The sequence below is a fragment of the Platalea leucorodia genome (assembly GCF_965183815.1).
Source record: "Platalea leucorodia genome assembly, chromosome: 4".
NCBI classification, from domain to species: Eukaryota; Metazoa; Chordata; class Aves; order Pelecaniformes; family Threskiornithidae; genus Platalea; species Platalea leucorodia.
Genome location: NC_138826.1, coordinates 386112 through 413573, shown reverse-complemented (window position 1 = coordinate 413573; position 27462 = coordinate 386112). Strand labels below are relative to the sequence as shown.

The following is a 27462-nucleotide window of genomic DNA, read 5'->3' as shown; positions in this document are numbered from 1 at the left end:
TTACAATATTCATCAAAGACTGCACCAGTAGACTTTTTGTTAAAATTGGATTATCTACATATACAGCAACTCTGATGCAACCAATCTGGCTAAATCACTTTGTGGCACTGTATTTCAGAGCCCTAAAATATTCTGTCTACAAATCTAAATATGCATTTGAGACAAAGACAATGGTTAGCTATGTGTTTACCATCTCAACAAAATGTGACGCTATTTTATGACTGAAGCCTCTGGGAAAAGGCACAATTTTAAAAGAAAAACATGGATAAAACATGAAAGCAGATAGAATATTACAAACCTTGGAAGACGTACGTTGCCAATAACTCCTTCCCACTGTAGTGTAAATAGGTCATGGTATTTTTCTAGGATTTCTTTTATTTTTTGGGAAGGACTTAAAGCTTCTGTAACAATAGAATTTCATCATTATGAGCTTAACATGCTACAAAGGATGCTGGGCAATCTTAATTTTAATCATTTTAAAATGACAATTTAATATTTAGGGGTTTTTAGGCCATCATTTGATCTTAAGTCCGGTTTTTAAAACTGTAGCAATTGTGACATTTTCTGAGTAAAATTGTTCATAATTCCCATTTGAAAAGCATATTTTATAACTGACAAGAATTATTCAGTAGATAGGTTAAATTTAAAAGCACAAAGAAAAAATTCTAGATACTCTGAGAAACGTGTAAAGAGTTGAGAACCCCATCACTGCTCATACAGCTCTGTTCCAGAGGCTCAGACAGGACTTAAGTAGATGGAGTAACTGAGTTTCCAGAGCCCTCATTTCAGAAAGCAAGACTCCAAACCCACCTCTGCTCACCAAGGACATTGCATAATTAATGATAATTCATTTTCTCTTTTTTGACTACATTTTCACACTGCTATAAATTAAAGATACACTCTACAGTGTAAACAGTGTTTTATTTTGATCTGCTGTGAAGCAGAAACTGCAAACATATGGAGACATACCCTATTATGCTACTGATTGTTCAGTAGCTTCTTTTGCATTAAGTTTAGGTTTAATAATTATCTCAATTAAAAACCTCCACTAAATCAATTTTTGGCATTTGATATACATGTGAGTTTGGTAATGAACGTGAATCAGTTAAACTATAGCACACACTGGGAGAAAAAGTGAGGTAAAATTGTATTATTAAAGTGTTTGTGTCAGACTGAATAAATATGTCCCGAGGAGGGCAGCAAAGCTGGTGACGGGGCTGGAAGGCATGTCCTCTGAGGGGCAGCTGAGGGCTCTGGGTTTGTCTGGTTTGGAGAAAAGGAGGCTGAGGGGCCACCTCATTGCTCCCTGCAGCTTCCTGAGGAGGGGGCGTGGAGAGGGAGGTGCTGAGCTCTTCTCCCTGGGATCCAGGGGCAGGATGCGTGGGAATGGTTCAAAGCTGCGTCAGGGGAGGCTCAGACTGGAAACATTAGGAAGTCTTTCTTTACCAAGAGGGTGGTCCAACACTGGAAGAGGCTTGCTGGGGAGGTGGTCGATGCCCCAAGCCTGTCAGGGTTTAAGAGGCATTTGGACGACGCCCTTAATAACGTGCTTTAACTTTTGGTCAGCCCTGAAGTGGTCAGGCAGTTGGACTAGATGATCGTTGTGGGTCCCTTCCAACTGAAAATTATTCTGTTCTGTTCTGTTCTATTCTATTCTAATACACTAAATGCCTACTGCCTTGATAAATACATTCCAAAAGGAAATAACAGCCCTCTCAAAGATCTTTATACGGCTGTTTGTGTCTATCATGGTACCCTTCACCTTTCAAAGGACTGCAAAAACTTTGTGTTACACATTCTTTATTTGTAGTCTTTAGCTTGAGAATTGTTGTATAGGTGTGGTGAGTCCAATTGTTCCTGTCCCAGTCCATTCCCACTCAGTACTGTTTCCTCCAAGCCCATTCATGGCTTTCAAGCAATTTCTTGTATAACAAAGAAGATCATACAAAGCATTATATCCTTTCAATTAACCTATATCCTTCCCCGCACTACTGATATTGGATCTTAATGGCATATATTTGAAAAATTAAAAATACTATAACAAGTTCCTGAAAGTAAGCATGTATTTTTAATTGGATTACATAGTAAGAAAGACTAGTCAAGTAATTATTTTCTTGGAGATATTAGGTCAATAGTTAGTGATACAAAAGAAATAATAAGACAATCTAATTTCTTTCCTGAATCTGCAACAGGTTATATTGTTTCACTGATGCACCATTTGACAGGTGATAAGCAGTACTATTCTGATGAAAAGCTAAGCTTTTTTGTCAACATCTTGATGTCATGACTTCATTTTCTGTTACAAACATTTCTAAATTCCATGGGTAGTTTGTGGAGAAACTATTATTTGATATATATTACCTGCCTCTCTTCCTTCATTATAGGGGTCCACAATATCTGATAAACAGTTAAGTGTAAACAATGCAATGTAAACAACAACAAAAAAAAGAAAGTTTAACCGATAAACTTAGCTAACAGTTTGTGAAAGGATACATTTAAAATTATGAGTATCAACAGGCAAGCAATTAGAGGGTAAATCATGATTAATTGGTGCCTACAATTAAAAAGAATACATATTCTATTACACGCAGAAGTCTCAATCAACTATTAACAGTATTGCATTCTTTGTGTCAAACAACTAACAAAAAGATGTCCTGAAGTTTTGAAGGTAGGATTAAAAGCAGCATGATACTCAATTGTCAATGGAAATTAAAAGCATAAGCTATTCTGCATTATCTACCATGCATATACATACATATATACATACATATATACATACATGTGTGCACACATATATAGATATATATGCACACATACATATATATTTATAAAATATGTGCATATGCTATATAAAATATACTCTAATGTTGGGGGAAGTATTTTAGTAACTTTAAACAGCTTCCTTGATGGGTCATTAAATATGTCACATTTACACAGAGAGTATGATTTTTCAAAGAAACAACTCTGTCATTATTCCAAAATCAACAAGAAGCAAAATTCCTATGGACTTATGTCATATTTATTCCACTTCAGAATTCTAGCACATATAATAAACTTCTATGCAAGCCACTTGTAGTTCTTTAATATTTTTTACACAAAAAGAAGAGCTACTCCTATTGAGTTTACTTAAAAATGTGGAAAGTTCACCATTTTGACATTCTTTTTCTGATGAGCTTTTGGTTTTGTTTCTTTAGACATTTCAACAGCTGTTTTAACTTCAGTCTCTGTGGAATTGAAAAGAACAGGGCTTTTTAAGTTACAGGCAGTTTTAGAAAATATAATTTTCTGGAAGGACTTATATTTGTTATGATATAATAGTACTAACAGATTAAACTAGAAAAATAAAAATTAATTTCACATCATAGCAAAGCAAGGACATTCCCCAAACCCTCTTGGCTAAAAACAATGGCTTGAAAGTGGAAAACAAGCAAGAGATGTGATCCCTTAGACATGCAAATGCTTCATTACATTGCAGGTTTAGGACAGATTTGAATAGTGATTGGCAAAGCACTTTCTAAGCCTACTGCCATATCTATTCATTGTTGATGTTACTGGAATAACTGAAGCTTCTGTGAGACACACAGGGATCGAAAGCAAAAAGTAAGTTTCATATCTGAATCTGATTTTTTTATTTCTTTAAGGGATTAAAAAAAAAAGCACAGAAAACTGACTTATATTTCTCACTGTATATATGACCATCACCCAAAGTACGTTTCAGCCAGTTATCACTGGAGTGCACCTCAAGTTGGTGGAAGTTTGAGGCACGCATTACTCCTCCTATGGCTAGTGTTTCTCTCCTCATTTAGTGGCTACTTTCATAATTGCATGAACAGAGACTTTTCAACTATGCCTCCTCTCCTTTATCTGCTTCTAAAATTATGTAACCATAAGAAGTTTCACTTTAAAAAAGGTAAAAACAGAAATGGAAAAAAATCCCCCACATGCTCTAAAACTCCTATTTCTAACAGATCTGTAACAGTATATCAATGTGTATGTAGACCAAAAATATTCTAATCTCAGATTATTCACAACACTTTCCCTTTAGAAAGGAGGGGTGAAATGGAAAAACAGAGGACGGCTAATACTGAAAGTGCTAAATATTTACAGATATGAACACAATACAAGAACCTCTTTGGAACATAATACTTTCATGGTACAGAGTGAGATTTTCTAAACTTAGCCTATTTTTTAGCTTAGGTCTACAAGTTTTAATAATATAATTTGAGTTAAAATGTGTTTTTATCTATGTATGAGCAAAATGTGACTTCAAATTTTTAACTTCAGTAATAGAAGGTATCTTTGATTTATATAAAAAACTGCTTAGTGTTTGCATTTATTACTCACTTTTAGAATAAATAAGAAATTAATTTTAAGATGCCATAAGGGCAAGTTTACCAACTGTCCAACTACCTCACTTAACAAACCCATTCACTGAAGAGTTTATATAGGGTGCAAGTGTCTGCAGTAATGAAAGAAGTCCCTAAAGCCTGTGGGACCTAATTTTGTTCATGCATAGCACAAGAATCGTTGGATTGACCCGAGCCCTTAATATAATCTTAGCCATACAGAGAGGAAGCAGCTCAATGATTTAAAGTTTTTTACGTTTGATATTTTGAGCAAAGTCTTACGTTAATGATAAAGAAAATTAACAGAAGTCTAAATTCTTATTTCAATTTTTTTCAGTGCAGCTGAAAACAGCTTTAAAGAGTTTAAGACCATACCTGTATAACTGAAACTTTGCAATCCCACTTAGACTCCACTGTTTTACATAATTCTTTAGTATGTAGAGGTTATTTTAAATTAGGTAGCACTGAAACTATAATCAGCCTGTACATTATTGAAGTAAGTCTACTGTACTATCTATTCCATCTAAAATACCAGAAACCTATTGCATGTGGCAGTCTTCTAGTAAAATATAATACACCATTCATATTATTTAAATTTAAGTATCTTGTTCGCTGCATCATTATGCTAATGCAAAGAATGTTTATCCAATAGTACCTGATTCAGCCAGATGTACTCGGTTGTAGAGAATCTGGAGAGAAAAATCTCGGGATACAGAACTTATTCCTTCCTCTTTAAAGATACTCAGAGCTTCCAAAGGCAATTCCATAAATAATGTATCTGCTAGTAATACCACACACAATCCTAAATCCATAGGTGTACCTGAAGAAATGTGACAGAACATGACTGAGATTCAGTAGCTCTCGGTATGTATATAAATAATCGAAGTTAGATGTAAAAACCTAAATTTCCTCTATTGTATGACACCTAAACTCCATTTTACTGTGGATTAAATGATTTATGCAAAAATATTTCTTTTGGTACCGTTACTTCTAAGATGTTGTCAAACTTCTATGCATATGCACTTGTGAGCACTGATTCTTCCGTATCCCCGTATTAATAACTAACCGTCTCAGATTGAAGTCCAGGTGTATGCAATGCATTCAAGAAAATGATGTTTGGAAATGCAAAATTGCCTTACCAGCGCTTGGCTGAACAGTACAGAGTTGTAAAGGAGCTCTTATCCAACACTAACCGTGTCTTTCTGGAGGAAACTTTTTGTTTCTCTTATTTAGAAAAAGAAGTACTGAATATCATTATGACAACATTTTCCTGTTCTACAGAGAAACAACAATCAGTCTTTGCAGAACGACTGAAGCAGCCAGCTGCCAGACTGCAGAAAGAAACTTTTGCAGGTAAAAGCAAATGTAAATGTATATCTTTTTTTAGTAATTTTAAATTAAAAAACTTCACTGCTCCCCACCATAAAGCAAAAAACTCATCCCCAAAGCAAGCCATGGACTCGATTGCATCTTCTCTTGGAATGTGTTTAGGGACATATTCCAGCATTAGGCTTGCATTAAAGCAAACAACCTGTGAGAGTCCATAAAGTAAAGAGCAGGAAAAGACAAAACAAAAAGAGATCAGTAAGTTATTTCTTTTGGCCTTTCTCCTGAAAAGACTGTTTTGTAATAAATCCATGTTATTTAGCTGTCCAAAGCCTGTATAGTTTGGAAGACTGTAAACATTCAGAAGGATAGCTTCATCCAGCATATAAATAATCTCTTTGGAAGTATACTAAAATACTTGACTAGATATAGAAAATAAACAGACAAAACCATTGCTAAAGCCTTTTTCTTCTCCCTGGCTTCAAAAAACCTGAAACTAAAATGACAGGATTTTTCTATCTGTACACACACACATGCACACGCACAACTCTCTCTGTACTCAAGAGAGCACATACCCCGCATCCTAGTGTGTCTGGGGTCCTTATCTTTCACTTTTCTTTTTCCTGATTCAGCTGCTGAAACTGATGTGCTCTGTTCTCTGGGAAGAGGAATTACAGTGAAAATATTACCAGCACTAATACTTATAAGTATTTACTTGTAAGTAAAAGTTTTCACAGGAAACACAAAGACAAAACTACTTCAATCTCAGTGGAATTTTACACAAAGGATGTACTCCCTTTGGAGTTCCTGTCCTTTGGAAATCTCATCCTTAGCTAGTTAAATTATGTTTCATTCTGAACTCAATATTGTATAACTTAAGCTGGAGAACAGTGCTTGTTAGAGATGGCCATTAGTCTATCATATGGTTCAAACCTCTTAGTCTTGCATATCCTGCATATACTGTCTTTCAAGATGTAAAAAGTTCATTCAACAGGGTCTATTCTTGCTAAAACCATTCCTGTATTTATAGGACTTGAGTTACCATTCTGTTTTCACAAATGATGATAAAACAAGTCTAAATGTCTTACCTGATACCAGAAAAATCAAACTGTGACAGCACTGGTTTCAGGTATTCTTCCATAATTTCTAATATTTCAGAGAAATCTGATGTCAAATCACGTCCATTATCACGTATTTTCTCTGTTGGAGTCTATCACGCACATTGCAACAAAAAACATACTACTTACAAAATGCTATTTAACAAGGATGGAGGGTGTATTATGTTAAATCAGAGGCTAAATCAAATAATTTGAAATATCATAAAATGGAAAATATAAATATAGAAAGTCAGTTTCAAAACTACTTTACTTCAAAACATCACCCCTATCAGCATTTTGCAAAATATTCTAACATAGGAATCAGTACAAGATGTCAATATTTATTGTTTAAGCGATTAATATACTTCAATAGGGAATGGCAGGGAAGTCCAGCAGAAAGAAAAGATAATGTGGTGCTCCAAATAACAGAAAGAAATTGTGAAAGAACAACTTTAAGAAGTAAACAGAAACTGCAAGATGAATGTTGAAGAAGCAAATGAAAGTGTATGGAGCCAACTTACGAAAAAACTAAACAGAATCAAGAAAATAGATAAGGAGAGAATAGAATCATGTAGGAGAAGATGACACTAAAAACTGAAGCTCCTAAAAGCCAATATAGATGGACACACCAGGTGTGTCAAAGTTGTGTGATTAAAAAAATGAAAACTTGTACAGAAAATTCAGTATGATCTGTATTTTTTACCTTTATATTAATGACGGAAATAGGTCTATACCAGCTTTTGTTAATATACTATATTTAACAGTGAATTTTGATTGATATTGAAAAACCTAAATTTTATCTAACGGAGCCAAAATTAAAGTAAATTAGAATGCTAGGAGGTAGACTTGCACATTTCCTGTGTAGAAAACTTTCTGTCACCTTGCAGCTTAAAAGCTTATGTGAAAGTCGCAGACTTTTCCAGTGTACTTTTATGCTACACAACTTGTGTTCACTGATTGAGAAAAACAATGTCCTTACAGAACTGAGCCTTCTTGTGGTAACAGAAAACTTCTATCATCTAGAATTTAAGAGTGTTCATAGCTACAAATTTGGAATTCCAATGAGATGTGTCCTTGAAGCAAAATTTTGTGACTAACAGACTTGGATCAACTGCGTCCAAATAAACAGCTATAGTGCAAAAGATATTGTGTGCCCTAGAAAGAAACTTTTCTGTGTTGGAAATCAGTAATAAATCTCCAGCTAAGACAGTTTTATTTTGATTAAAGGGTTGAGATCTATGATCCTATTTTTTTGGGGGGGACAGCTGGGGCTTTCATGTGATATGAAAGGCAATGTACATTTGCAAATGCAAACCTTAGAGGTACAGCACATTTTTAAGTCAATTGATCTCAATTGCATCAATTTTCAATTCTGACAAACTACTGAACATTCCAAAGCTCCTGAGTGACATTGAAAACAGTAACAGAATAACATAGTAAGATTAAATTTTAAAGCAGAGTACACAGCATTTAGCAACTGTGAAGACTACGGTTGTTACACTTGGAATAAACTGAAAATTCTGCATAAAGAGTGTTTATGATAGTTTTTTAGTACATGTTTTTCACCCTATTTTAAATATAAAGTAATCAAATATATTACCACATCTGTTTTGGAGACACACTCTTGCAAGTGTTGAATGACAGTCTGTTTAAGATGACTCTTCATCTTTTTCTGCTTGTAAAGACGCACTTTTTCCAACAAAATACAAAATGTATCAGGATTCACAGGAAACCGAGAAACTTTAGCTTGCACTATGAAAAGGAGGATAACGCCATCTTAAGACTCTTTTTGAGACATCATATTTGTACTTGAAGAAATAACTGTACAGAGACCATCAGTTTCTAAAGCCATGGTATTCTTTGAAAATGAAATAACTGTTTATATATATATTTAGCACAAAATATATACAGAAATGTACAATGCAGAAAATCTCTACAATTATTTATCTTTAACAACTTTAGCCTTCAAATATAAACAAAAATTCTGTAAATTGTGACTAGATACATTATATCTGATAATGAACCACATGTATTTAGGTATTTACTTTCCTCTGGTATTAATAAGAGTCCAATTATTTTTAAAATTATTTTAAAATTTTACTGACTGCAACAGTGAAAAAGATATGAGCTTTCTCATAACATCAGTGTAATGATTTCTATCTCTTAAATGTAAGAGGCACTTACCCATTCGCTGAGTAGGTTTTCCTTTTTGCTGTGCAGCACTTACTTTTGGCATGTCAATCAATGAACTGTACAAATTTGATCTATGGAAAGCAGAAAACTGCTGAGTAGATTATTTGACTGTTCAGCCTTGTTTATATGAAGCAAATCTATTAGATGAGTAATTATTACCCTCTAATTTAATGTGCTCACAAATACTCTCAAGATGCAATATTTACCCTCACCCTGGGGTGCAAAACCTGCAAAATCTAACTGAAACAAACTGAGAGCTGTAAGGAAAGTTCTCTCATTGCTATATATCCAGTAAGGTAGATTTTTATTTGTTCTATGACAATTGTTTAAGACTTTTCACAATTGGTGAAGGTACTCATAAGTCAGTTGCTATAGCTCAATTTATGAGTAGTCGCTAATTAGGCTGCAGTAATGAGATAATTTGTGGCTTTATAAAGCTAAATATGACCCCTCCTAACATTTTCAAGAGCATAAGCAATAAGAGCTGGAAACTTAACAGAATTTAGGAGGATACCAAGAACAGCATGAAACCTTTCCAGTGACCTCTGGAGATTTAAGAGATAATTAGGGAAATCAAAAGTACAGAAAAACATACAGCTTTGAGCTGCAGGCCGTTTTATTTACATATTAATTAGTTCACTATCCTAAAATTCAAGTCCAGCAAAATTAGAAGTAAAAGGCAATAAACAACTAAAAGAGTGCTTATGTACAGGTGAAAAAAGATTACATTTGTAACAAACAGAATGCAAAACCAAAATGATGAAATTTTATACCTGTCTTCTGAATGCTGGAGAATAATTATGTAGAAATTAGATGGCAATTCATCCATTATATTAAAATGTTCAACAGGAATACAGAGATTTCTCCATGCCTGTACAATAATTCAAAAGTAGAATTATCTCAGTTCTTTCACCTAAAAATTTATAAAAATTCTAGGAAAGAAGGTGTAATATTTTTTAAAAAAAGCCAAACCAAACACTCAGCAGATGTGCCAGGACAGGAGGCTCTGTCCAGACAACAGGAAACACTTTTCCCCTGTGAGGGTGATTGAGCACTGGTACAGGTTGCCCAGGGAGGTTGTGGAGTCTCCATCCTTGGAGATATTCAGAAGCCATCTGGACATGGTCCTGGGTAACTGGCTCTAGGTGGCCCTGCTTGAGCAGGGGGCGTGAAGAAGATGACCTTCAGAGGCCTTTTCTAACCTCAACCATTCTGTGACTTTGTGATTTTTGTGTGTGCAGAAGAACTTAAAAATATTATTTAAAATAAATTATAAATACTGTAACTTACTCCACTCTTCATAACAACATGACTTTTTGGCCACTACTCTATCTGTGAAGTTAAAATGCTACCAAATCCTAGCAGAATATTAGCAAAGGAAGGGAGCAGAATAATTCATTTTAACATTCACAGTTGTAAAACTCCTTCACAATTTTGTTAATAGACACCTCACCAAAAGGAACTATATAAAATTGTAGTGGGTTTACGTGGGAAGGTTTTGTTAGCAGGGGGAGCTGCAGGGCTGTCTTCTGTGAGAAGACACCAGGAACTGCCCCCACACTGGATTGAGACAGTTTCAGCCGGCTTCAAGTCAGACCCAACTCTGGCCAAAGCTGACCCCATCAGCAACGCTGGTGGCACCTCTGTGATAACATATTTAAGAAAGGGTAAAAACACTGCACAGCAGCTGGAAGAGAGGAGTGAGAAAACATGAGAGAAACAGTCCTGCAGACACCAAGGTCAGGTGAAGAAGGAGTGGGAGGAGGTGCTCCAGGCGCTGGAGCAGGGATTCCCCTGCAGCCCATGGTGAAGACCATGGTGACGTAGGTTGTCCCCCTGCATTAATTCCTCACATGGAATTAATTATTTAAGTATGCAGATAGCACAACTCTGACATCCAGCTATACCAAATTGTAACTATAAGACAAACTGGAACTGCATCCTTAAAATCTCACTTCTGACTTAAATTACATAGCTCATGCCGCACAGATAACCTAGCATAAACAAAACCACAGGACAGTACATACCATACTAATAAAAATGTATTTCAATTCATGACCAAGTCAACCCATGACTCAAATTAAGAAAACAAAAAAGTTAACAGAGTTTAAAGAAAACAGATGAAATATTATTTAATTCCAGGAATAACTCAAACTATATATTTGCGTATGTGTGTGTATATATGTATGTACACATATATATACGTCTCTCTGTGTGTATTTATATAACATATATATAAGCCCCTAATAAGTAGAATATCTCAAAAAGTTACCATTGAAGTAGCAGTCAGTTGCTGTTCCACATTTTTTAGAAGATCACTTGTGTTTCTGTTTTGTTTTAAATGATTCTGAAGATGCAGTAATGCTGCCAGCTGAGAGCTGCTGGTGTTAGATGTAGCTGTTAGAAGGATACTCTTCATCATCATAGATGCTGAACAGCTCTGTAAAATTTTTATATCTAGTTATTTTCCCTCTCCAAAATAATGTAAATACATATACACTCTATGTTTATTATAACATATATATATTAAAGAAAATGTCTCTCGCTTGAAAGGTGAGATGCATTAGCAAAAGTCTGTCTGCTAGCTGTGCTTACAATCTAATGTAAGTCTGGCAATAACTTATGAAGATTTCTTAAACATGAACAGCTAGAATTGACTTCTTTGTCTACATTTATCATCTATGTTCTTGCATTAGTCATCTAAGGTCTACATGGAAAGGTAAATGCCTGTGTTCTGAACTTAGCCTTTCAAGTAAGCGGAGTCTTTTCTGTGTTTCTGTGTGCCTTTTACTGTATAGCCATCACATCACACATATTAACAGATGTCCTACAAAGAGCAATATAAAGGGTAAGATTTTATATCCTTTTCTTTCAGCAAACATACCAATGCTGCCCTTTGAACCGATGCTTACTAAGAGCTAAAGCATCTTTTTTTTTTTTTTCTTTTAATGCAGCTGCCACATTAAGAAAATGCAATTCGGGTTGACCTAATCAAAAATTCCAAAGGGAGGCTTAATATTGACATGGAGTAAAATTTTAAACTTTTTTTTTAATACAAACCTTTCTGGGCAGAATAGAAACTGAATTTGCAGAATTTTTTGCCCAGTAAAAGACATGACTACTCATGGTTTTGGTGCCTTAATATGCATTCCAATTAGCTTGTTCACTCACAAGTATGACAGCAAAACATAAATAATATGGAATAAAGGACTGAACCACAAAACCCAGTATTAGCTGTTTTCTGATTTATCAAAAGACCTACGTAGTCCATTCCACCCATGGGTGGAGGTATTTGCAAATCTAAGTGTTGACACAGAGGCAAGTGCTTACTGTCTGTGATAATTTCCTGCGATTTCCTTGATGTGGCAGGAAGGAAATTAGTATACTGTGCATTCCTGTATTTCTACAGTGGAGATGATGGTGTAGGAAGTATGTATTATTTGTTCCTGATGTAGGGAATATAAGCCTTACAGCCATTCCTCATCTTCTCTGTGGTGAAGGCACATACTCATATGAATGATTTGTACACCTTCAAGCCATCTATGGGACCACATTGTGTAGGTGTTGATTTGACAAACTGAACGTAAACATTTCCTATCTACTTCAAAATAACGAACGAACAAATTCAGAGAAGCATTTTTTAAATTATTTGTTAGGGCAGGATGAAACTATTTTGTGGTACTCTTATCTTAGCTAATCACATTATAGTAATTTATTCATATTAAAATCTTTTCATATATGCTACCATCAATGAAAACATCAAGTCAAACACAACAGATACTAGAATGGTTAAAAAGCCACTAATCAAGCATTTTGAACTCAGTAAACATATCATATATTTGATTACCTGTATTACTCACTAGTTCTTATATACATCCACACATTGTGTTCTGTATGACCCATTTTCAGGCTACATGAACAGACGTTTTTGCTTATGTAACTTAAAATACCTTTTTTTTACTGGAAAGAAGCACAATACATTAGCTGCATTACCTGATAAAGTGCCAAAAACTGGCTACTTAAAACTGGATCAAATTGTCGAAAGCATTCAACCATTTCAAAACTAGCAGGAGCCAGTACCTCAGTAATATTATGACCGAATGCAATACCCATACACTGTAGCAAAGCTTCGCTGGTTTGAGAAAGATATTTCTGAGCCAACCTATGCTCCTTCTAGATGATAAAAATAAAAAGGCTTATATTAAAATATGCATTAATATTAAATATTTGTTAGATGTGTACAGATGACTAGTGTGTTAGAAAACGTAAGTATTACTTTTTCATGACTAATTTTAATGCTTTTTCTCCTTTTTAAGGCATTCACTTAATGTATGACCACAACATGATTAATTATTTAGCAGACACCAACATCTGTTATACAACATTAAAAAATAAATGTTTTAATAAGATACTTTCTTTAATATAAAATGCATACTTAGTGGAACAGTATTTAAATTCCAGGCAACATGAGCCATTCAGAACAAAGGATTTTTCTATCAATTCTCAGAACAGTTGTTTCCATTGACAGTTAACTATATTTAATATAAATAAACCTGCAAATTTCTTATCTCAGGTATTTATTGATTATAGTAGCAACACAAACTGTACATTCCCAATTCCTAGCGTGCTTTGAACTGCAGTAGTTAACAGAGATCAGCTCACCATGAAATACAACTTAAATTTTGTAAGAATTTTACAAATGTTTTGTGATAGAAGTTCGTTCGTTCTTTGTTCCCAGTCTGCAAAATGTAATGCTCCCTTAGAAGGGCACGTCTGTGAAGCACAGAGAAAGCTGCCTCTTCATCTTGTCCTGGCTGCTACATGCTCGGTCAGTGGGAAACCAGTGATGGAGAAATTATTTATTTCTGGGAGCAACAGGGAAAGCTCTATCAGGAGCTCCCACAGCATGTATTGAGGGGCAGGACAGAGACACACAGCAGAGTAGTGATGGAAAGCTGTTTTTTTGGGAGTGTTTGGAGATTTTTTTGTTTTGTAAGATCAAATTTACGTTACAAACATTTCCGTTATCAAACAGAATTGATAAGGTAAGGTGACTATTATTCCATAAAAAGGAAGCACTCAAATTCTAATGCAGGCACATACGCTAATATACCTTTAATTCCTGTATTTTCCTCCTGTACTTATCATATTGACGTTTATTAGTCGGTAAACTGCTGTCTGTCACTTCCTGTTCACTGCATTCTGCTGAAGTCAGGGAAGTTTTTGCGATGTCTGATTTAGCTTCTTCCTACTCACCACAGTATAAAAAAAGAATAATGAATCATTCCATTAAGTATGGCTGCCTTCATTTCTTTTGTGAAAGTCTAGGTGAAAATGGAACTCATCTTAAAAGAAATCATCTCACTATACTAATCCCTTGATGGTGAGAGATTTAGCAATATTATCAGGCATTAAAATGTCTTAATATGTTATGACGACAGTATGACCAATAGAAACTAAAAAGGCCCCCCCATACAACCTCTAATATTTTGATTTTCCGATATTTGTCCTCAGTTAATTTCTTCTGAACACTTCAATTTATCACTGAATTTATGACTCAATCAACTTTCCTTTTCTTACATGGCGTTCCTACTACAACGTAAAAGGAACTTACAAATCTGAGCTTTTAATCTACAAGTCATTACTTCTTGTTTGTGTGGATTCAGAGATCAACCTACCTAGCCCTTTAAGGCATTCAAGGATTTTTTTTTTTCTCTCTCTTTTCAAAATATTGTAATTAGCATATCTCAGGAACGAACCAAAAAATTATCTACGTGAGGATGGCATGTAAGCAGAAGCATTTTTTTCTGAAATTACTTGGTTCAGTATACGTTTTTATTATGGCTTGCATGCAGTCTGTAAAACCTAGCTCTAAATAAAGAGTAGGATTATACAAGTGTATATAGAAAAAATATTATGGCAGACAAACTTTACACATAGGAATGAATTTAAATGCAGAAAAGAATGCATACCATAACATTTGGCTTCCAGTAAATCTCTGAATGGACAGGATTTACATTAACGGCAAGTAAACGAAGAGTTTTTCCTGTGAGATATAGGCATTTGGATTTGATGTCAGGACAGCCTCTACAAAGATTCTGTACGTTTGCTAACTGAGCCAGCGTAATGTGACCCACAGTGCATTCCATACGCTTCCAATCCTGGTAAAATACATATTTATGTTTATTTCCTCATATATATGCACACATACAGAAACACTTTTTTAAAAAATGTAACACATATTTACATACAAACACATCTGTTAAATGTGACTACACTTTCAACTAAAAATGAGCTGTCTTTAATGGATATACAAATTCACTAACAATTGATAAAAGAAAAGTACACTGTAACATCCATAAGCAAACAACAATCAGTGCTGAGGAAAACATGGCATAAGGGGAGGGTACCGCGGAGAATGGTGGGGACACTGTGCTTTCCTGTAACAGCATTTTCTATTGTCATTGTCAGAGACAGAATAATGGGCAAGAATTACTGCTCTGTTCCAGTGGGGCATGTCTTATGTTCTTATTCATCAGCTCAGTTAGGCATTTCTGCTTAAAACCAACTGTTTTAAAAAGAAGAGACAATAATGCAAAAAACCCCTCCGTCAATTATAAAGCTTCAAGTAATTTCCCTGCTACTCTTAGTGTTTTTTACATCTCTACACTTGAGAAAATCTTTCCAAGAAAACAAAACACACAAAAAACCCAATAAACCATCCCTAAGGCAAAAACCACACACTTAAACATTCTTTGCTGCAAAACTACACGAATGGCCTGGGGACCCATTTCCTCAGTAGTGGAAGAAGTTCTGTTATGGAAAACATCCCTAGGAAACTTTGTTATACCTTTATATGCAAATCACGGGACAAAATATTTTGTATTACCTGTTCTGTTGCATCATCTTCAATAGTTTCCCTGAAGAATGCCTCCACGATTTTATCAGACAATGCTTCTCCCACTTTTTTTAGCTTTTTCTCAGTAATAACAAGATGAAAAATGTCCAAAAGAATTTCTACAAGATTTATTTTCCTGTTAGCTAATTCTCTCATTAATGGGATACTAATATTTGTAGTCTGAAATACAAAAGAAAGGAAAGTAGAATTCGAATTTCAAATATGTTTGCAAATTTATCATAGAATCATTAAGGTTGGAAAGGACCTCTGAGATCATCAAGTCCAAGCGTAAACCTAACTGCCTGGTCCACCTCTAAACCATGTCCCTAAATTTACCTGATAAGAAGTTAGAATGTTGTATTTCTTTTAACTAACAAAGCAAATGTTTTAACAATATCACCTCAATAGATCAGAGATATTGCTATGAAGATATTTAAGTAATTTAAAAGATAAACTTCAATGTCAAATATATTACAAAGCAATCAAAGTAGCTGCATAGAAAAAGAGCAGCTCAGTTTTTGCTTTTCACGCTTTATGTACCTGGTACCAATATCTAATTCCAAAGGAGTTACAAATGTGTACATAAAATCAGAATTTTAATATTAATGGTTTTGGTAGCTGCATAAAAATACTTGCTTTTTAAAAAAGGCAAAGCAGAAAAAATGCTCGGTGCTAGAGTATAATAATGGTACACACTAGCAAACTAGGCTGCAGGCTTTCATTACCCAAAATACACTATTTTGAAAACAGGCTTTCTTTATTTACATAATGGTCTGTGTAACCTTTTTTTCCTCCTGAGAAATAAACACTTTATTGTGGAGAATTTTAAACTTGTGAGGTATTTAGAGAATCAAAAATATCTCCAAGTTTAGACTTTCTCTTTTGTAGCTATTAGATAAATTTCAGAATTAAACAAAATTGACAAAGACCAAACAGATCTTCTAATTTCTGCTTCTCTTCTTCACTTTTTAAACTGTAAATTCTTTAGGCATGCAATGTTTCCTTCTATATTCGAACCATGCCTATCACTACAGGAAGATAATCTCATTTGGGGCTTCCAGGAATTATTCAAGAATGAATGAATAGTACAACTAAATTAGATTTCTTTACCATCAGTAGGAAAAAAAAAAAAAATACACCTCCATACCTCATTAATTGCAAATAAGCTACAAACATTATGAAATACTTCTTCTGTTTTGGATACTGCCCTCTGAGCTAAGTCATAAGCATCTAGATAGTGACTATGTTTTTCTTCTTTGTTTCTTTCCTGCTTGGCAATCATCCTGAAAAAAAAAACAAACCATAAACTCAAAGGAACTAACATAAAGTGTTTATTTTTATGGTATCAACACTACTGAACATATATAATAAAATAATTAGATTAATAGATTATAGATTAAATAGATTAATTAACAGACAAAATAGAATTAATTTGTGCATGTGGGGGGGTTTTTTAGGAAAAGTGAATGCCCACACATTAATTTTTCAAGGCCTTATTCTCGGAACTGTACTGCTGCAATGCAAGAAGATGCCAAGACACACACACAAAAAAAAAGGCAGATCATATTCAAGAGTATGTATTCGCCAGGAACAAAATGGTAGAATAGCCAGCTACAAAACACATCGCAGTCGTTTTAAGGGGACAGCTTGGAAACAGCTGGGAGTCAAGGCATATTGTGTTTTGCACTTTTGCTATTACAGCAATTTTTAGAGAACCATTTCAACAGTAAGAATTGCAAAAGCCTATAAATACTTGAGAATGATTGGTGTGGCTGCCAAAATGCCTTTACAAATGGGAAGACAAAAAGATGACTTAAGAGACCTTGATACTTTGTTTTGACCTCAAAAACAGTACAAAAATCACGAGCACCATGTAAGATTAACTCTGCCTTCAGTGAAAAGAATTTTTGATTCTACAGTATTTTTCTAAATACAGAACACATCAAGAATGCAAATAGATGTGTAACGCCAAGATATAAAACCCGACAATATTATCTGCGCCTTTCCATCTTGAATTAGACTATAAAAATTTAAACAATACACTTCATGGACTAGTTAAATAAAATTTTTCATCAGAGGTATAATCTTACCTGTGAATATTTGCACATTCTAGCAGTATCTCAGCGCTGCAGTTTTTATGCCCATAATGACAGAAGTCCTTCTCAATTTGAACTAATTTATTGTAAGATTCCTGTAGCATATGTGGCAACTGACAAGACTCAGCATTAATTGTCATACAATCTTGGGCAAAATGTACCTGAATAAGTGTCTTCCTAGGAATAAAAATTAAGTACAAGATAGCAGTCAGAAAGCACAGGCTGTGTTTGAACACAGACATATTCCTCTCTGGTCTCCCTTTAAATTATAAGAAACCTAGAAAAAGCCTCTTCATTCATTAAATCTGTGGTCTACAAATTATAGTAGGTCCTGAAAAAAATAAAAATATTATATTTTCAGGTTAGAACTTTGGTGTCACTTCTTCCATGTATCTAATTATTCAAACTGCCTAGGCCTAATCAGTCTTCTAAATATAGTTGAACTGAGAAGACTATTAGTCTTCCCTTTCTATTCCAAAAGTTTCACATTTCTGGAAAGAGAAGGAAGTGTAAATGTTATATACTTCTCTCCTTTTACTAACACATTTTAAGCTTTCTGTGCTTGGATTTCAACATAACCAAAATCATTGTTTAGTTTCACCATAAAAAGACTTCTTGGATCAAGGTGAGGAGAGAAATAGGTCAATACTGCAGACTACAGTAGCACTGTGGGAATATCTGTGCTCAAACAGATACCTCTGCATAGGCAAATGTATCTTGCTCCTTTGGCTAACCTACACCACAAACTATGCACGATAGGTTGCGGTATCTGAACTAGCTTACTAACTTAACAGGTAGCAGGGCTACATACAAAAATGAAGAAATTGTAAAGGAAATTTAGATTTTAAAAAAAGAATAAACATAAATTACTTAGAAGAAAAATATTTGAGAATCCACAGAATGCACCATACTAAAATAAAGACGAATGGTAAAAATCACCATGTACTTGCAAAGTAGCTGCATAGTAGAGGCTGGGCACATTTTAATGAAAAGACAATTACCTGGCTTCAAGGGATGCAATTATAAAACCCAACTCCGATTGTCTGTTAGGTCTCTTCTGTAAAGTAGATCTGAGCACATTTACAGTGTGTTCCAGTATCTCACAAGCCTGCACGTAACATCAGAAATTTAATCATTCTATTTTAAATGTCTGTGTATGATATTAAACATTAATTTAGAAACCTTAAATTTTGTGCAGAACATGTTAAGTATCTTTCCCTCATATTCCCGAAGATGACTGACTCTTGACAACTGTATATAAGTCTAGAAAGTATGAGTTATGATCAGATTTAGATATTTTGATACGATTAAGTGAATGGAGCACAAACACACAAGGAGAGAAGATGGAGCCAGACTCATCTGAGAGGTACATAGCAAAAGAACAAGGGGAAACAGACCCAACTTGGAAAAAAGGGAATTCTAAACAGATGTTCCAGTGTTTGGTCACCTTGATAGTCACTTTTTCTTTTATTTGGGGGGGTGGGGGTGTAACAAGGGGCCAGAAAGGTTGTGGAATCTTCATTCTTGGAGATATGTGAAAAGTGCCCATATACAGCCCAGAGCAACTTGATTCAACAACAAGGTTAGGTTTCACTTCAAAATTGCCCCTGCTTTGCCTGGGGTTAGACCAGATGACCTCTCACTTAAATAGTCATTTGTTTCTGTATTTCACAGACATCCTCTAAGGGACAGATTCCTGCATCCTTACTTATACTGACTAGCATATTAATCCACAAGTAAACCTTACGTGATTATAGTTTTGTCACCTGGGGATGTAAAAGAAGTCCCCAACTAATAGTTTTGAATGAAAGTGCCCTTAGATGGTACTCAAAACCTCATCTACAGAGTTGTCCTTATTAAAAAATTTTGCTGCTGCGTTCATGTTGGTCAGACGTGGAGGAAAAAAAAAAAAAAACAACCTCACACATTTCATTAATAGCTATACTGGTAAAACCTTAGTAAATACTCTCACTGGTAACCAGGTATTTTGTCCTTCAATGACTGTAAATGTGAGTTCAACCCAAATCAAAATAATCCCTCTATACAGAACAGACTCACACAGATTATCAATAAAGGACAGATCATCACAGACACAACAAGATTATATTTATGCCGAAACCCATGAAAGTTAAGGGTTGAACAGTAAACAGATATTTTAATGTTAAGGGTCAACCAGGAAAAGGTTTTTAATAAATATATATTTTTATACTTACAGTACTATCTTTCAAAATCTAGAAATAATATTTGTAAAACTATTTGAAATATTTGAAAAGGAAGTGCATACTAGGAAATAATATTGACAGTTATAATCTTTATTAAATATGGAAAATAAGCACATCAGTGTTAACAGAATTGTCTGAGTACAAAAGCATTCTAACCAAGAGAATCAGATGTCTTGGATTTGGTTACACATACTAGATTACAATTGCTCTTATTTCAATAGAAGGATATACAGCTTATCATAAAAACATCTTAAACTTCTGTGGGTGAAATCTCATTCCTACTGGCCTAAATCTGTTTGGAATCTGTAATTAATGTTTGTTGAATGCACAACAGAGAAAATAATATTAACTGTATTTAACACCTATTTTTGCTTTTATTGAAATGCAAAGGCAGTAACATTTCTCTTCACTGAAAAAGAGCCACCACTGCTACAAAAAAAAAAAAAAAACAAACAAAAAAACCCCAAAAAAACCCCAAACCAAACGCAAAAAACTTCCTTACCGTGCTCTGTTTTCCTTCCCCCTCTCCCTCTAGAATTGCTTCTACTAGACTAAGAGTGCTATTGTACCAAAACTGCTCATTTCCTCCTAGAAGCTGTGCTTTCTCAAGGAGTGCTTTAGCTTGTCCGTGGTTTCTTTCCAGGTTAGCCAATACAGCAAATAAGTACAAGCACCTTGACACATCATACAGGGCCCTCAATTCCTAGGAAGAAAGATAGGTGACCTATATACAAAAGATCCACTACTGCTATTCATATTTACTTCTATTCATATTTTAGATTAAACTTACAAATGGGCACAGAAATAAGAAGCGAATGGTGTTTCCTCAATTATCTGTAGAATTTCTTAGTTACTCCTTATATTAATTCATTTTTTTCAAAAACGTGAAGTGTCTACTTCATATCAAGAACTTCAAATCTTCAAAATGTACTTTATATTTCTTTATGTTCCCATATCTTCTACCACACAAGTCAAATAAGCTATTTTTCTGCTATTATTTAGTATGTATATAGCTGCTAGCATTTGTCAGGATCTGATGAAGAAATGTGATGATGAAAATTTTTTTAGTGAATTGGGATCTAGATACACTAGAGCTCCAGTAAATTTACAATGCTACTTTATGCTAGTTATAAACTATATATTAGTAGTATACAAGAGACAAATATAGTGTACAGTATAGATAGTATACTAGTATAGAGACATTCAAGACACTAGAAACTATATCATTAAAATTATTGTCCTCCCTAATGTCATTTGAACTTTTCTCAATGTACAATACTAAATTCATGCTTTAATAAGAGATATATATTAATGAATATATTATTCATATATTATTATTCAAAGTATTAATGATTCATGCTAAATATACATAGGCAGTTTTTACTTACATGAGAAAAATTATTATGTGGAATAACAGGATAACAATTAGATTCTTTAAAAAGTAAAGGATTTATTGCAATAATTATGTTTCAGTAAGCCATATAACCATGAAGAGAGCTATAATGGAGAACGGCAGATATAGGAAGAGTATCTTTAATGTAAACTCTTCATAATAATGAGACGATGTGGATTTGTTTGGTGGAACATACAGACACTTATTTCAGATTTGCCGGAATTCTAACTATAATTTCGGTGTCAGTGATTGTTTATCAAAACACAGTTAGCAGTAAAACCACAATGAAATTCATTATATAACTAGACTTTCAAATGATCAAAACGTTGAGACGATGGAGCTAAATGCCCTCTCTCTTTTATGAGCAAGTCTGGAACATCCCTAAACTATTTTAACAAACAAGGTTTGGATACACATACATCTTCCAAGGTCACTGCAAAGCAGACAGAGATGCTGACACTGCTTCACAAGTTGAAATGATCTTCAGACAATCCCCATAAAGTTGGACTTAAGTGCCATATATTTAAATGTACGCCTTATGTATGCTGAAACTCAGATAACATAGGGTTGGGGGGGGAAAGTTTGGTTTTGCAATTTGATTATTATTATGAGGAATGACTGCATCAAAATGAACATTTTTCCTACACGTTTTATTAATTTTTCTATTTTATTTCTGACATACCTGAGTTGCAGCATGGGCCTCTGAAAGCAGAAGTCTTGCTGGTTGATACAAGCCTAGCTGAATTAGTACTTCAGCTTTTTCTATCCACAAGTAAGGGAAAAAAAGTGCACTCAGTCCCTTTCCTGTTACCGCATTTAACTCAAAAAACTGAAAAATAACAAAATATTACACCTTCATAAATTTCAAAACTATACTAGATGGAATACATATCATATTCAATTCTTGATATATCCCACAGTCCACCTCTATTTTCTAACTTCGAAATTCAACTTTATATTACAGGAAAAAGAGATTTACTGTGAGATTTGGATTTTATAATCCTCAAAAGGCATTCAAGTAATAAGTATATACTACTAAAACTAATTTTAGAACAGATTAACTACTTCAGATCTGCTACTGTCGTGAAGAAGTTGATTCTTGGTAATAACTAAAACGATCAAAGAGAAAAACTATTTGCAAGAGCTAAAAGAGGTGACTCAAGAGGGATTAGTAATTAGAAAAAAAAGATATTTTACATGCACAAGAACGGAAAAATATACAAAGAGAGCAAAATGATATGGTGAAAACAAGGACGCAATTGCCATAATAAAGAGGAAAAGTGGAGGTAAGGCTTAAGAATATCAGTAAGGCAATTATCTCCCTAAAGAAGAGACAGAAAAGACAGAGCTGAAATATTTGCATGCCTTTAAAACAACGTATAAGAGGGAGCAAAACAGTATGCACTGATGTAATGGAGAGAGGAAGAAAAGAAAGCCGAGACCAAGAGTGAATACAATGTCTTTTTTGCTTCTCAGTCTTTTCCATTGATTTGCATTAGTCCCAAATTCCATTTGTAGAAAAGTAGTTTTACTTTGTATGAATACAGATTCTATTCTTGTTCTTCCACAATACAAATAATATGCCAGGCAAACCCAGCTCACATTCAGCTGATGCCTACCAGCAGAATTTTAGTAGTACGCATTTTTAATGATTTTTTGTGTTCATGTATTTCTCAAGTATAAAATAATTTAAAAACAAACTAGCAAGTATATTAAAATAAAAAGTGAAGAGTAATTTATTAAAGAAACTGGACTAGAAATAAAAACCTTTTCACTTGAAGTACTGATATTCTCATCCCTACTATGACCCAGCTGAGCATTTTCAAAAAATGTTTTTCTTTCTTCTGTCTTAGTATGTACTTTTTTTTCTTTTTTCAGGGCAATCTCTTGTCTCCACCTAAATCACAAGAAAGAAAAAGTAAATTCAAGTATGTTTTTAAAGTATTTTGTAATGAAGTATTAGTGTGTTAGGCATCTTCACCATACACTCACTCTGTAGATAGATAAAAAACAATCATGCACAGAATTTTAGGGCACAGCTAATATACCAAATCTGTGTTAAGACATCATGTTTTTTAATAATTTTTTCCCCCAACAACATTTATCAACTGTAGGGAAAGAAAAAACAACTAAATACAGCCTCTGTAGTGAAAATACATACATTGCTTGTTCTAATTCACTAATGTATGCTTCTCCGGCAGCTTTCTCATGATACAAAGATGCCTGACTCAGTTTTAAGTCTGAACATACCAGGGCAATTCTAAGAATAAAAAGAAGAAATGTTTAAGAAACAATCAGAATCTTTCATATGTTGCTTCATATAAACACATTATATATAAAAAGCATACATTCCACATTTGTTCAATCCTACCTTCTTATGTCTTGATTAATATTGGCAATAACAAAAATTTTAAATAAAAACGGGGGAAATGTGGCAGTTGAAATTACCCATTGATAGAGGTCACAGAATAACAGAATGGTTTGGGTTGGATGGCACATTTTGAAGATCATCTAGTCCACCCCCCCCCACCATGGGCAGGGGCATCTTTTACTAGATCAGGTTGCTCAAAGCCCTGTCCAACTGACCTTGAACACTTCCAATGATGGGGCATCCACCAGTATCCCCAGTCCATCCATCAAACCCATCTCTCTCCAATTTAGCGGCAAAAATGATGCAGTAAAAGGTACGAAAGTATTTATAATATGGTCACACGACAGCATGCAAAAAACCCCATACATGTATATGTGGTAACCTATTTTTCTGTATTGAGTAAAGAGTAATATATTCATGTACACCTATCTGATGATAGATAAAAATCAGGTCATAGATATAAAAAAAAAAAAAAAAAGAAATAAAACCAAACCTTGAGGAGTCAACAAAAAAAATTGTCTGGCAAAGCTCGGCTGCAAATCAATTTCCTATTAATAAATTACTTTTAGTCTTTTAAGACAGTAACTCTGTAATCAGTTGGCAATCCAGATAAACACACATACATTTGTATATGTGCATATTTATCTATTCTGTTACGTGGGATCAGTTTCAGGCATTTTAAAAATACATTATGTGGCATTTCACAAACTCTCAGGAATTGAGCAAACAATTATTGCTTATAACTGTTAATTATTAAGCAAACATTAATCAATAAATTTCAAAAAAGCAGGATAAAATGTTTTAACTAAAACAGCAATAATTTACCACTGCATGCATATTAAATATTTTTGAATCAAAACTTTTAGGGCTAACCATCCATAAAAATAACAGAATTTTGGTCACAAAGGCAAATCTCTCTATAAAATAGAACGAGCTTATTGGGGATATTTATTTGGGTTAAGCTAAAGACAATATATTTTTGATGCAAGATAGGAGTCTGCCTTTTGAATACTTAAAAGATAATACTTTTATTGAAATTTTTTTGGACTTTGTTTTTTTCAGTTAGGTGACAATAAGGCATTACAAAAATTATTCACATGGAAGTGGCTTGAGTTCATAATCTTGTACACCTTTCCTTGTGGAGATCATGTTTAGTAACAGACAAACTTAGTGGCTTGAATTCCACAAGCAAGCCAATTCATCAAAACCCTATTAAAATGTATAAAAAAGGAATGAAAAGCAATAAAAAAACATTACAAATATAAAACAATAAGTTACAAAAAGCCTTGTTACTATTTAGTGAAATATTAATGGATGGTCCACTCCGTTCAGTTTCTCTTTTATTTAAAATAAATAAAGGATACAAACCGAAGGTGATAGAGATCAGACAGACTTCTACATTCCACAACTTCATTAGCAATAACTTCAGCTAGCTGAAAGATGGGAAGAATCAAGTGGGGACAAAAAATTTTCTGTAGTTCTTTAGACAACAGGTCCATGAAATACAAAGTACAAGTCTGAAAAAAAAATTTTTTTTTAAATTCAATCAGTATAAACATCATTTTATAGAGAATAAATTTTAAATTAATGATTACATCTTCAGTTCCAAACTTCACTAATATCTATCTATCTATATGAAACAAACTTTCAAGCTGAAAAAGCAGCTAGATACACAGAAAGCCAGTAAACTTATTCTGTAAGTTAAGTTCATTTCAGAATGCAGAGGACAGACTAACACTTTTTGAAGTATTACTGAATAATATGAAAAGGAAGTATTTCTGACAGCTGTCTGAACATGCTCTTTATCGCACAGACAGAAAAACTACAACACAACAGAGTTCTCTGCTACTCATTTTTTCCCTAAATAATAAATGCTAGAAATTTGAGGAGTATACTTACAGGTTTGGGGAAATTGCCCCAGTTAATACCGTAACTATTTGTTTTCTGTTTAAAAGTATCTCTGATTTCATTGGGACAGTCATAATGAGCCCATTCTTCCACATTTGCTGGTAAGGTATCAACGGATCCTTTCCCTTTAGGGTTCTCTTTCACAACAGAAACTTCAACCTATAATAAAAAAATAAGGACATCTATGAGGTCAAATTAACATTCTTGTTGGTATTAAATATTCAGCTAACATCAAAAAAAAAGATCTGCTTAATATCCTTTGAAGTTTTGTCCTTTTTTTTTTTTTTTTTTTTTTTTTTTTGACCTCTAGACTGTGGGTTTTACAAAACAGCAGTATTTTGACCAATGCAACAAACAAAAGAAAAGAAAAAGTATCTGTAAATTTATGACCTGTCAAGTCCATGCGATCAAGAGTGAAGGTATGATACACAGACTCACACAGAAATTCTTCACAGTTTATGAGAGTCTTTACAGGAAGGCATCTGAACTATTTAACAAAAGAGCCCAGGAAAACATCTTTCAGAAAGAGAGGATTTTTTTAATTCCAGAGGAAAGGGGTTCTTACTTGTTTATTGTTCTTTTTGTCCTCTTTTTTAGGAGCAATTATTGATTGTACCTTCTGAGGAGCTGTAAGTTGTGAAGACTTTGATAATACTTTTGTAATAGGTCCTGATGCTGACAATGATACCTAGACAATAAAATAATTACAGTTACTTATTTTCCATTTTCAATTATAATGTCAAGACAATAAAATAATTACAGTTACTTATTTTCCATTTTCAATTATAATGTCAATTTCTAGTAATAATGATCATCCACTGTAAGTCACTATCTACAGCTATTAACAACTGTCACATACCATGTTATGTTTGCTTAAGAGCTTTCTTCAGAAAACTAGAATTTCAAAGACTCCTAGATGCTCGCATTATTTGTGCAAGCATTTAGGATGATCGTGACAATGCACTTAAGCAGCTAAACTGTCAAAAGATTACATCATCCCTGTGATAAATACCACTGCTACTTTTTTAACCTATATGGTTGTAAATTTAATTCCCTTTTTTAAACCACTAGTTTAGATTGCTTAATCTTCTACAAGAGATGAATTTCATATCAATGTAATCTGGAAGACTGCAAAGAGCCACTCTGTTCTCCTTCTGGATTAGTCTTCTATAATGCTACTAATGAATGTTATGTAAAAGAAATTTCTAATATTATTTAAGGATATGAAAGTATCCATTGAAAATTTCTCTGCACATGCAATAGTACAGCTTCTGATCTTACCTAAAATAAAACAAACACATTAATTTGAGAAGATGAATATATTTTGCTGGAGGGATCAAGAGCAGAACACAAAATATGAACAAAAAATAATGCTGGATGCTGCATGACTTGTCAAAATTTCAAATTAAAGATAGCACATGTCTTTAAAATAAAGTCAGAGGCAGCTGATTTGGCTTGCATCATCCAGGTTTTCAGAGAACATTTAAATGTCTTCTACAGAGTTATTTATGGAGTCCTAACACTTGAAAGACTGCTTTAGAAATGGACATCTGCAGTCAAGTCTGCTTTACTTTGTACTCCAAAACAAGGTTAAGCTGTCCTATAGTATTTT

The 27462-nt window shown here is 33.9% G+C and overlaps 1 protein-coding gene across 23 annotated transcripts in view; it reads right to left on the bottom strand.

Annotated features, from left to right (window-relative positions):
* CFAP46 (cilia and flagella associated protein 46) overlaps positions 1 to 27462 on the bottom strand; it is a 108749-nt gene that overhangs the window by 33853 nt on the left and 47434 nt on the right. For 20 of the 23 annotated variants that reach the window (XR_014227845.1, XR_014227846.1, XR_014227847.1 and 17 more), the window contains 25 exons: positions 26416 to 26538; positions 25842 to 26009; positions 25311 to 25459; positions 23733 to 23831; positions 23339 to 23468; positions 22254 to 22400; positions 20681 to 20881; positions 18958 to 19064; positions 17951 to 18133; positions 17008 to 17143; positions 15852 to 16040; positions 14935 to 15123; positions 14076 to 14210; positions 12956 to 13135; positions 11235 to 11402; positions 9736 to 9833; positions 8954 to 9033; positions 8370 to 8521; positions 6761 to 6882; positions 6248 to 6330; positions 5002 to 5166; positions 3148 to 3224; positions 2494 to 2554; positions 2362 to 2397; positions 299 to 401 (listed from right to left, as the gene is read on the bottom strand). Coding sequence is in view for 17 of the 23 variants with exons in the window: in XM_082308582.1 (XP_082164708.1) it covers positions 299 to 401; positions 2362 to 2397; positions 2494 to 2554; positions 3148 to 3224; positions 5002 to 5166; positions 6248 to 6330; positions 6761 to 6882; positions 8370 to 8521; positions 8954 to 9033; positions 9736 to 9833; positions 11235 to 11402; positions 12956 to 13135; positions 14076 to 14210; positions 14935 to 15123; positions 15852 to 16040; positions 17008 to 17143; positions 17951 to 18133; positions 18958 to 19064; positions 20681 to 20881; positions 22254 to 22400; positions 23339 to 23468; positions 23733 to 23831; positions 25311 to 25459; positions 25842 to 26009; positions 26416 to 26538 (3281 nt within the window). In the remaining 6 variants the exon portion in view is untranslated. Of the gene's footprint in view, positions 1 to 298; positions 402 to 2361; positions 2398 to 2493; positions 2555 to 3147; positions 3225 to 5001; positions 5167 to 6247; positions 6331 to 6760; positions 6883 to 8369; positions 8522 to 8953; positions 9034 to 9735; positions 9834 to 11234; positions 11403 to 12955; positions 13136 to 14075; positions 14211 to 14934; positions 15124 to 15851; positions 16041 to 17007; positions 17144 to 17950; positions 18134 to 18957; positions 19065 to 20680; positions 20882 to 22253; positions 22401 to 23338; positions 23469 to 23732; positions 23832 to 25310; positions 25460 to 25841; positions 26010 to 26415; positions 26539 to 27462 lie in introns of those variants that run through there. The other 3 variants (XM_082308594.1, XM_082308595.1, XM_082308590.1) reach the window with 3 other exon arrangements.